Raw genomic sequence first — 12001 nt, forward strand, 5'->3', positions numbered from 1 at the left:
ATAAATAAAGAAAAACTTTATAACTCCCTAAACTGATAGAAAATTAGTACAGTCATAAAAGGCCTCTGTGGCTTTAGCAGTGCAGCTGAAAAGGAAAAATGAATAAACCTGCCACTCATAAAGTAAGAGACAGAGCTGAAGAGTGACTGCTGCCATTTTAGCCTCTTGGCCCTTCTCTCCCCTGTGCAAGAGCAAAAATAGCCTGATGCCCTGTGCAGGAGGCAAGGAAGTGCTCTGCTCTGGGACCCTTCCTGCAGGCACCACTCAGCAGTGAACTGCTGTACAGCACATGACTAGAGGATATCCTAAATTAATTTACATACATATAAATATATGCATGTGTGTGTTTTCTGTATGAAATATGAAACCAGCGATTTCTTAGCCAACCCCTTAATTTGTCTGAAACAGCACAGGCATAATGGAAACTGCCCACACATTTTTCCATTGCAAGTTACAAAGGTAAAGAAGCGGGAAATGGGTGATAGGAAAACACAGGCTCTTTCAGCTGGCACAGAAATGCCATGGAGCCAAGTGGCAACACACACTCCCTCCAGTTTGCTGGGAAAAGTGTCATGTTTATTCTGGTGGTCTTCCTGCCGATGCTCTCCCTCCTCAGCACGCTGGGTTCTGTGTGTTTGGAGGGGAGGGATGTGGCTGTGCTGGTGCCTGTGCAGGTGGATGCAGTGGACATGAAGAAATTAGAGTTTGTCCATATCTGTTTTGCAGGTTTCCTCCTCTGGGTGAGAAAGAGCCTTGCCATGTCACTGCCCCTTGTGTAGTGCTGCATGGTCCTGTGGGTGACAGTGGAGCTGCAGAGTAGCTGTGCCTGCGTGGGATATGAGCTGGCTCCCTGCCTCTGCCAGGAACAGCAGGTGCCAGTTTCTGTGTGGTCTCTCCAGCCTGAAGGTGACTTTCCCCAGGGATGGATGAGTGTGTGACTCTGCTGCTGAGCATAAGCCAAAGCCAAACTGCTGTGAGCCATGGCTGCTGGGTGGTTCCAGGGTGTCCTGGTGGAGAAGGAAGGAAGGAAGGGGAGAAAGGGAAGGCCTCAGAGGAGGCAGCTCCCTGGGCCATCACTCAGCTTTCCTTCGCTGCCTTCCTGCCACCAGCAAGGGACAAACACAAAAATAAAATACTCTGTGGCATTAAGGCCCTGCCATTCAGGCAGAACAGATTCTTCAACAGGAAAAAGTAACTTTCCCCCTTTCCTGCTTCAGCTGGCGTGGCCCTGTTCAGATGTGTCAGGTGCATCAGCAGCTCATTGCAGCCAGCCCTACAACCTCACTGTGATGGCTGGATCTGGAACAGCCCCACGAGCTCACCAGCATTTTTCCAAAGAATGCCTTGTGTTGACAGTGCTAACCAGTCTGCACAGCGGGAGGGGGGAAAAGCAGCTGGTAACTAATGCAGGGCTGTGGGGATTCGTGGATGTGTGTATGGTTCTGGTTTTCTCTATATTGTCCTATAACCCATATGCATCACTGTGGGTTATGTTAGTGGAATTTTGCTGCTCAGCAGCTGTCCGGGCAATGTGAAGCCAGGCCCACTCATCCTTTTAACCATCAAAGGTACAATTCAATCCATTTATGGCTGCCTCAGGGCACTGCTCCACACATCTTTCACAGCAGCTGTGCCAGCTTGATTCATTCCCACCAACTTGACTCAGAAGCCGTGCTGTAATCTGTATCTGCTGATTGATCAGGGGTTAAAAATAAGTTGGATGACTTGACTGGTTCCTTGTTTCAGTTTCCCTGTTCAGTTATGCTCGTTTCAATCCCCCCCATGTCTTTGGTTGAGTGTTCCAATATGTCTTTTCTGTGGCAACGTAAGAAATATAACAACAGCTTCTCCTAACCGCCGCCCTGTGCCTGGGAATGTGAGGCACAAACCCTTCCTTGGGCCTTGCTCTAATATGAAGAGTTCTATACTTAAAAGATGGAGCTGAATTTGGCCTCCATCAGCTGCTGAATGGTAACCTCCATCACCTTGCTAAAGTCTACTACACAAAGGCATTTAATGTAGTTTTGGACACTGGAAAGGAGATAAAGAAAAGACAAAATAAAATAAAATAAGCAGCCCAGCTCTGAATGGATCATAATTTATTATGAAGTAGGACAGACTTTGTTTTTAATGAAGACTGTTACCTGGGAGAACAGACTATCTCAATCTGCACTCCAGGACTCATCCTATGAAACACGTGGTAGGTCCTATCAGAAGTTATTTGGCACCCCCAGAGTTTCCAGCCTTGGCAAATTATGAGTGGTAGGACTTGAAACTTTGTGCGTCATTTCATTTATTAGAATAATTTTGCCTCTTCCCTGACACTTTATGTGCTATGTTCTGTATTAATAGAGTATTAGCGTTTCTCAATAGCACCATAATTTACTAACCCACAAAGGGCAGGGATGTGTTTTATATGTCAAGAATTGTCACCAATTTTCTCATCCTTCTCCCAGAGAAACCTGAGAATGTTGTTTCCCCCTCCACATTGTTAAGAAAGAAGCAGAGCTTTCTCCTTGAAAATACCTGTCTTCCCTGTGAAGGGATTCTGGAGCTCCTTGTGCCTTTCATCCATCTGCTGTCAATTTAACTGGCTCCACGAGCTAGTGGCGCCTTCGTTATGACCTTGCAAGTATTTACAAAATCTGGTTTCCATAAAAAATAAGGGGTGATCCTGTGTTTACCCTTTTTCTCAACTAACCATGTTTTGTTACTACCAGCTTGTGCTAGAACACATCCACCAGCTCGAGCCTGGGTCTGGGATGCTCCAATGCCTTGGCCAAGTTTCCCAGCTGCTGAGGTTACCTCAGCAGATGTGTGGTGGCTTTGCCCAGAGCGCTGTGTTTTTGGAGACTTGGAGCACAGTGCTGGGGCTCTGCAGCCCAGCAGACCTGGCAGAGCCTCCAGCACGGGTCAGACTGGGTGTGCACAGCCCAGAGTGCCTTTGAACCCCTGGTTTGCACCACCTGGGCAGGCCAACACAGAGCTGGGATCGTTGTGCTGTGTTAATGGCACCATGCACATGTCTGTCTGTGAGCCCACAACCAACCCGACCCCAGAGGCCAACAGAGACATGGACAAGATTTACAGGAAGCCATAGAAGAGTTTGGGTTGGAAGGGACCTTAAATATCATCTATGTGTGTCTGTATGTAGCAGACAAAAGGGAATTGCCTTTTATGTCCGTCTCGAATCTTTGAGCTCAGGCTGACTGCAATTCTGATCAGCTTTAACTCTGTGTGAGGTGCCATATATGTGTGTCAGACCACATAACCCCAAAACAGGCATTTCTCTAGTGACATTTAGTTTTCCAAATGAACACACTGACTTGCAGCAAGGCAGTCTTTCACAGGATGGAACTGGAAGTATTTATTTACCCAGAGTGTAACTTTAATCTTTCATCAGAATGCAGATATGAGCTGCTTTATAACAGTTTGTAAACTTGCACTTTATAAAAATTTGGAAATAAAACCTTTGCCTAAAAACAGTTGTGTTCTTGGAAATCAAGTTCCATCTACAGAAACCTTTTATGTTATACATCCCACATGTGAGTCATCGTTACAATTCAATAAATACTTTACAAAAATAATGCTAGCTTTTTTTTAAAAATTAAGACACTTTAAGACACCAGTAGTTCCTCCCAGAAAGCTTCCCTTAAAGAATAGCTTCTGCTGTAGGACACTGCATTCAGCTTGAGAAAAATGGGGGAAAAGGGCTGTTTGCATCTTTCATCCTAGGGAACTTGTGGATTCCAGTTATACTGTTCTCTAAAATAATAAACTTCCTTTTCTTAAAAGAAAGAAAAAGCAGATCCAAACATTCTTCATATTAAAATCTGGGAAGGAACTGTGATCTTTTTGGTCCTTTGACATGGATTCCTTCTCTGCCCCTACTCCTCCAAAGACTTACAGCATGCTCAGTTCACAGGTTCACAGCTGCTCCGGAGATGTAAGCCCCAACAGCTGCAGCTCTGTATCAGAGATGTCTCCAGGAGGGGGCTCTTTGTAACTTGCAGAACCACTCCACCCGGACATTTTCTGGACTGTAGGAAAACCACAGCTACATCTTCCTGCAAGCCTACCCCAGGTGGACTGCAAATACCTGAGCTAAAAGGTGACAGGAAGAATTCCAAGAGAAAAATTGGTAGGGATTTTCTATATTCACTTTTGACTATTACCCTTCAAAAAAAAATTCTTCCCTCCTTAGATATGACTGGTCATGAAACCAATTATAGAGAAAACTGATGCTGTAGGTGCATTAATCTTGTAAACCATTCCCATATGGAAGAGTACATTCTTCAATCCTATTGTTTATAACAACTTTTAAGTATGTGCCTCCTCAGCTGGGGCCTTGGGGCCTGATGGTGATGGCAGCTACTCCCCACCCCCTTCATTAGGTTACAGATGGGAAATAAAATGAAATGCACATTATTACATGAACGTTATTGCAGTATAAAATCCTATCAGGACAAGACTTATGTATGTCTGTATGCAAAAATAGGTGTGTGTGAGACAGAGAGATATGTGTTTATAAATTACACACACTGTGAAAAATACTTACGTATTATATTACAATTATATACATTCATTAGAAAGGAACTGACCAACCCCTGTCCAGGAGCCAATGCAGCAGCCATCATCAGTTCTTTGGCATCCAGGAAACGAATGCTATTTTGCATCTGAAGAAAAGGAAAATCTTCTCAGTATTCCCTTGCTTCTTGAAACTGCTTGTAGTAGTCTTCGTCTGATGGGTTTTCTGTACACTTCTGCCCATTGTTGGGAGGCCGGGCCTCATTGTAGCGGCTCCAGTCCCCCTTGCATATGATCCACGGCAGAATGTCCACTTTGTAGTGGAGTTCTGCTGAGAATTCGATGCTGATCAGGTTGGGTGTTCCTGCCCCTTTGCCCCTGGTGATCAGCTGCATGTTGTCATCATAGCAGCAGTGCTGCGCTGCAAGCGTTGTGCTCTCCAAGGACAGCATGGAGCGGATGCAGTACCGTGCTGTGGGCTTGTAGATCTCCAGTTTTTCCTTCGGACCACTCGCATCCTTCCAGCGGAAGTTCTTCCTCTTGAGCCGGTCAAAGATTTCAGCAGTGCTGTAGGCAACTTCTCTGGGGTAGGAGCAAGGGCAGCTGGGAAGATCGTTGACCACTTTGTGCATATACTTCTTCAGGAACTCGCTCTTGCAGCTCATCCATCTCTCACAGCTATCCGTATCTGTTGCAGGGCAGGAAATGGAAACTTAAGATACATTAGGCAGCATCCCAGTTAATGTGATCAGTGATAGCAACTAAGTAAAGTGAAGCTGTTCAGCACCAGTGCTCTGCTGTAGAAAGGAAGGGCAGTCACAGTTTGCTGTCCTGCCCATGGTGTATTACTCTGCTGTCTTGTCAGATAAAATCACCTGAGCCTGAGTTCAGTGCCTCAGGCAGTGCTAATCTGAGTTACAGTGCAGAACCAGGTCAGTAGGAATCCATGACACTTTTTCTACCCAGCTAATTCTAATTAAGCTATTGGTATCCCCATGTGGCACAAGAGACACTACCATGGGTTGGTAAGCAGCAGAAAAAGGGAAATCACAGTGATTTGGTGATTTCCCTTTTTGGTGCCAGTCTCCAGTTAGAACCCTTAGTCAGAACACACTCAGATGATGAAGGATTAAGTTTCAGATGATGCTAGAGATTCCAAGATGGCAAACATGGCCTGTATGACTCTTTCTGAAATACATTTTAGACCCTAATTCAGTCTTTAAAAAAAACCCAACTTTTTTCTATTTAATATTCACTTTTCAAGCATCAATATCGCAAACATGGAGACTGACATCTTATCTGGCAAATGCAGCCAAAAGTGATTCAGCTTCTAAAAGGGCACATGTGACATAAGATCAGAGTGGCTGTACATCAGCAGTAGTTTATGGTGCCAGAGGCATGACATATAGCTGGGATTAAAGAGATTTGTAAACCAGTAGCATATTTAATACCAGCACTTCATTATTTTTCAAGGCTCTTGGCAGAATCTCCTACCTAAAACATTATTTAAGGTGTCTATATCATCCTATGGGCTGTCAAAAACCACCTGCACATCTTGCTCCACACTTACTTTAAGAGGACTCTGCAGGTCAGTAACTAACTGGGACCTGAAACTCTTACAGCACACATTCCTGCAAAATATTTACTTAGTGATCTGTGTCCTGTTTTTCTATCTCCTTAAGAGTCTCATCCTGGCTGTCATTAACTATTGTGCTCTGCCACCATAGTAGGGAGGTGCTGGGTTACACTATTTGTTCAATTAATCCAGCATCCAGTGTCTCTGAGTGGCTATGGTTTCATTGAAGGGACAAAATCAGAACATTGCAGATGTTGGACTGAGTTTTAGATAGTTCAGAATCAAGTCATGCCCTATAAAATTGCTTTGGCTACTCCCACTGCAGCACACAGAGCTATAAAAGCAATGCATGCTCATAAAAGTCATTGTCTTTTTTGTCTTTTTTTTTTCTGATGTGACAGCTGTATTCTTTTATATGAAATGAAAATGCTTTTATAGGGTCTTCCATTCGAGGCTATTTAATCATAATAATAAAGAGTACTTGATTTTTTCCCCCCCTCCATTACTGTGGAGTCTTACAGCTCTTCTCTGAATTAGGGCAACAAATAATCATTTTATGATGAAACAAGCACAGGACTTAAGGGGAGAAAGATTCTATGACCAAAGCAAATTTTCAGATCACAAACGCAAGCAAGACAATAAATGGCTGTTACTATTGACATTTTTAATGCTAAACTCGGTATCTTGACCCCACAGGACTAAGAAAAATCCTAAGGAAGTCTCTTATCTGTTACTGAAGGATTGACTAGGCTGCTTACCAACTTCAAACAGTTTGGTTGCATTGAAGTCTTCACTCCCTGCGAGTAAACTCACTTCTGTGGCAGCTGTCCGGAAGGTATCTTCGATCCCTAAGACAAACACGTGTTAGTGCTGCTGTGTTTTCCCATTAAAACACAATGGAACCAGCTGCCTCCTTGCCACCCCTTCTTCCCCAGGCTCTGCAAGGTGCTTTGTTTTGGCAGGGGACCATTCTGAAGTTGCTGCTGGACTGTTCCTTTGAAACCTTTGAAACCATAATGATCAAGGAATCTGTGCTGTCGATAAGGTAAAAGAGAGTGACAGGACTGAAGACAGGTGAGGAAGCTCATCTTTGTATGTGGGCAATCATTTCTTAAGGAAGAATGATGCTGTTGGAAGAAGACTGATGCTTTTTGTTCTCTCCCAGTGCCAGGGAGTTAAAAGGTGTGAGTATGCAAGAGATAACTCTTGCCTACTCACAACCTCCCCAAGCAATTCCATCCCCACCACTTACAACTGTCAAATAAAATATCGGGATCTCAACATATCAGGATTTACCAGCAGCCTCCAGTTAATTGTTTGCTACCAGCTGAGAGACAGAGAGATTGCCAGAAAAATTATCTTGCCAAAGTAAACATCGTTTTGTTGCTGCTTTAGTTCAGCATATCGATGTGCCTAGCATTTCTGTGCCATGTAGGCTTAACACAAGTAGGTTTTAGTTTTATTTTTCCTTTCCTCTCCATTGAATTAAAGACCTCTAAAGAGAACTGAAAGATCTTTAATATGTAATAACTATATGGTTAATAATGAAGTCTATTCACCATCCATCTTCCTGCCAATGAAATTTCTCCTGATCTCCTGAACTGGGGCATAATAGTGGCTTGGAAAGCTTCAAAACAGCCTCAGGCCAATTTTCAATAAAATTATCATAAAGTTTTGCCTTAACTCCAGCACTAGATGTAGAATAATAGATACCCAAGAACCCATTATAAGACAGTAATTCACTGCTGGAATTATAAACAGCAGAAGATGAGCTTTGACCTTGTAATTTCGAAAATGCCAGCACAGCATCAAAGAGTGAATATATTTTGCTTGCTGATCATTGGAGGTCTGTCATATGACATATTCTTTCAAGTTTGCTACTTTTTGGTGCTAGCTGGTAATAAATACTAGAGAATGTACTGGGGGTGACTTGCTTTCTTCTGGAATTAACTCATTATTATTGAGGTTTTAGGATGTATAAGAGCATGCAGAAACATTTTTCCCTGAACTGCCTCGCAGTTGTTGCTTTGCAATGGAGACATGGATCTATCTGCAAGTCAGAAACTTCTCTCCAACTCTCTCACCAAGTCTTCTAAGTCTCCTCTCCAGCACTGCTGACATTTCACTTCCCATTAAAAAAAACCTGACCTCCAGATTAAGAATTTCTGCCTTTCTGAGTCATTAAGTAAACTGAGAGTAATGCATACCACCATGACTTGTGCTTTCACTCCTCTCTGATCTTGGGAAGTAATGAACTTGCACCTATCCCCTGCATTGTGGCACCTACTGCATGACAAATTGGTCTAAATTTAAACACAAAGCAACATTTAAAAAACAGTTTTCCATAGCAGCTTCAAATTTTCATGATGTCGGCTTGAGTGCTCAGCTCTGATTTTGCCAGTGAAGATGGTAAGTGTGTGACGGTAAAGAAACTTCAAAATGTCAAATCCTGTGAATGGGTAGGAGCTAAGGCAAGGCTCCTTGGCTGTATTTTCTGAATATATTTAAGCCAAAACTATTGGTTGTCTTCATTCCTGTTCACAATGCAAGCAATGCCATCCATTTCACAGCAAAACAGGAGCTCGCTGAGGCAACAGCACAGCTGGTTTGAAGTTCTAAAACTTTGTTTCAAGGGAGTAGATTACACCCTTTAGAATACAAAACTCCCATGCACAAATATTGTATTTGCAGGGTTCCCAGATGAAGGAAGGAATGATGCATCTGCCTCCATGTTCTTAGAAGGCTAATTTATTATTTTATGGTTTATATTATATTAAAGAATACTAAACTAAAGAATACTAAAGAATACAGAAAGGATACAGACAGAAGGCTAAAAAAGATACTAATGAAAACTCTTTCCAGAGCCTCGACACAGCTTGACCCTGATTGGTCATTAAGTCAAAACAATTCACATGAAACCTATGAAACAACCACCTGTTGGATAAACAATCTCCAACCACATTCCAAAGCAGCAAAACGCAGGAGAAGCAAATGAGATAATATTGCTTTCCTTTCTCTCTGGAGATTCTTCCCAGGACAAGAATCCTGGCAAAGGGATTTTCCCAGAAAATACGACTGCCTCACACAAAAATGACTGCCATGACCTAGAAAAAGCCTGTACCTGTCTTTTAAGTCCCTGGGGATTCACGCAAAAATGACTGCCATGACCTAGAGAAAGCCTGTACCTGTCTTTTAAGTCCCTGGGGATGGTGTCTTTTAAGTCCCAGGGACTACATCTAGCAGTGTATCATAATAATGACAATAAATGGCATTGAAAATCTTTTCTTCCCACCGGAGCTCTCACCCTGCCATGGAGCACATGGGCCCCAGGCTTTGTGTGCAGGAGGGCTCTCTCCACCCCTGCCCACCTGTCCCCACTGCCCCTGGCAGCAGTTCCCACGAGCATTCCCACCTGGGCAGTTGGGCCGGTCGCAGGTGCGGGACTCGGTGGCGGTGCAGGCGTACCCGCAGGACCGCGTGCGCTTCTGGCTGCCGCTGCCGCAGGTGACGCTGCACGGGGACCAGGGGCTCCAGTCGCCCTCGCCATCCATGTAATCTGTGGGAGGACAAACGCCAGGGAGGAAATGAGGAAACTCCTACTACCCAAAACTACTGTGTAGTGTTTTTTATTAAGAAGGCAAAACACGAATGGAATCCAGATGTCCCTACCTGAAGCCTGGGCCGAGTGCCAGGCGCAAGCCTGCTGTTTAAATGGTTTTCACACTTGGTGCTCCTCAGGGAAACGCACGCAACATTATTTGAAAAAATATTTCCTTTCTCTTTTGACCTTTTGGCTGCTGAGGATCCTCAGCTGCAAAGCTCGGTCATGAACTAAAAGTACACATCTATTCACGTCATTTCCCTGCATATAGGAATGTGTTTGTGGACCACAGACTAATCAGGCAAAGGACAAATTGAGTTTTCTTTTTCATCTTTTCAAAACACACAACAGTACTCAGTTTTTGGGCAAGATGCATGTTGTTGGGTCGTGAGCGAAAATCACAATTTTGTTTTTCAATCCCTTGAACAGGGAACAGATATTTCAGGAATACTGCTATGAGAACAGGGAACTACATGCTTTTCTTGCACCAAGAACAACATGCAACATTTAGTGTTTCATGTGAATTATTAAATAGCATCAAATCCGACTATTTACTAGAAGGAACCTTATGAAAAAGAAATATGATTTTGTTTTCTTCTGGCAGATAACTAAAGGCACTGGGCACCAGGTCTTCACAACAAAAGCTGATGCTGCTGTGAGTACCTAAACCCTTCAGAAACAGCCTCCTTTGTGTGTGTGCTGTGTAAACTGTTGCACATCCCACCATGTGAAGGCCACCAAACAAAGCTCATGAACCTGTCCCAGCTTTCTTGCCTCCCCACTGGCCTCCCTAGTTGAGGGAACATTTGGCTTAATGGTTTTCCCTGCAGCCTACAGGGGGTATTTTACGGTGATCATAACTTGCAGCTGTAGCTCCTTTGGGTTACACCACCGCTGACAGCAAAGCAAAATCTGGTTTAGTGGCTCTGAGGCAGCCCTGCTCTTTAGATATAGGTAAGAGTACCTAAGCTACAGCAAGACCCAGGGAGGATCCCTGCCTTCCCTGGCCTCTGTGCTACACGCTTTCCCCCAGGGCCATGCTGTCTGTGGGCTTCCTGAGCTGGTTAGCAGAACACGTAACTTGATTTGTTCCACATGTAACGACTGACAACAGCTCTGTGGGGTGCTATTAAACATTTATTGCCAGGAGTATGGGGAGGTTATATATCTCACTCAGAGCAAGCTGCCTAGATGTGAGTTCCTCATGGCAAGGACCTTATGTGTTTCTCCTCCTTTTCTGACAGGGCTGATGATGGGGAAGCCAGCACACTGGAAGCTGGTGTCCACAGTGGGATGTGGGTGCGAACACAGCTAATGTCAGTGTGCAACACCCATGGTTCTGGGATTTGCCAGCAGGCAGACACCACAACAGTCCAAAAAAGGCATCAGGTGTCTCAGGAAAATGTGATCTGCCCACTATGCCTGGCCCTGCTCTTCTTCCCAGCTCTTCCCCAGTTCTTTTATCTCCATGTGGTTGGCGAGGAGGAGGCCAGGTGAGCAGGCACAATGCCTGCCAAACAGCCAGGAGGCCCAGGAAGGGCAGGGAGAGCCCTTGGCAGTAGCAAGAGGGGAGAGAGACACACAGGAAAGGTGTGAACATGTCAGTGGGTGGAACATCTACACCCCTCATGGGCAGGATCTGCTACTGCATCCTCCTGGACAAGGCCAGCATTTTAGGTTAGACAAAAAGCCAGGAGTTGTTTCCAGTTAGCTGGATGCTCTGGTGTGCAGCAGGGACCTCTAGGATAATTTTTGGATCTACCTACCTAGTGTTTACAGTGCACTATGAAGCACACTATTGAATATACCATGTTAGATTTTCAGCTGCAGCTCAACCTGTTCTTCCTATTTTCATATTTGTAATTCTTACTATGATTTTTCTATCACAATTATTTGTGAAAGCAATTTTATTTAACTTATATGAATAACTACCTAAGATATGAATTCTTGGCAATAAACCCTGCCCGCAAATAAATATAGGTGCAAAAAGAAGGGATAGATTTAATCTTCTGGCCTCAAAATTTAATACATACGTATGTGTTTAAATACACTATTCCATAAAAACTCTGTCTTGATTTTTAAGATTCTAGTACTTCAAGTTAGTCAAATCACAGAAGAACAAGTTTGTTTCACCCAGGCACTCTGCAGCATCTGGGGAATAAAACCAGAAATGCCAGGGTAAAAGTACCACGACACCTTCTTCTGACTAAAAGTAGTCTGCATTTACACACAACTTAAATTCAGGGGGTTCTTCCTGTGAGCACAGTTTAGCTCACCTCCCTTGGGTCATTCCCATG

The 12001-nt window shown here is 43.9% G+C and overlaps 1 protein-coding gene across 2 annotated transcripts in view; it reads right to left on the minus strand.

Moving 5' to 3' along the window:
- Positions 1-2119: 2119 nt before the first annotated feature.
- The window catches only part of ISM1 (isthmin 1), a 40848-nt gene continuing 30966 nt past the window's right edge, over positions 2120-12001 (minus strand). Inside the window, exons 4-6 of one of the 2 annotated variants that reach the window (XM_039717185.1) lie at positions 9516-9659; positions 6862-6951; positions 2120-5239 (exon numbers count right to left, since the gene is read on the minus strand). In XM_039717185.1, coding sequence (XP_039573119.1) covers positions 4698-5239; positions 6862-6951; positions 9516-9659 — 776 coding nt within the window. In that variant the 3' untranslated portion in view covers positions 2120-4697. The remainder of the gene's footprint in view (positions 5240-6861; positions 6952-9515; positions 9660-12001) is intronic. The other variant, XM_039717186.1, reaches the window with a different exon arrangement.

Source organism: Passer montanus, unplaced genomic scaffold (assembly GCF_014805655.1).
Source record: "Passer montanus isolate IOZ18808 unplaced genomic scaffold, ASM1480565v1 scaffold37, whole genome shotgun sequence".
Lineage (NCBI taxonomy): Eukaryota > Metazoa > Chordata > Aves > Passeriformes > Passeridae > Passer > Passer montanus.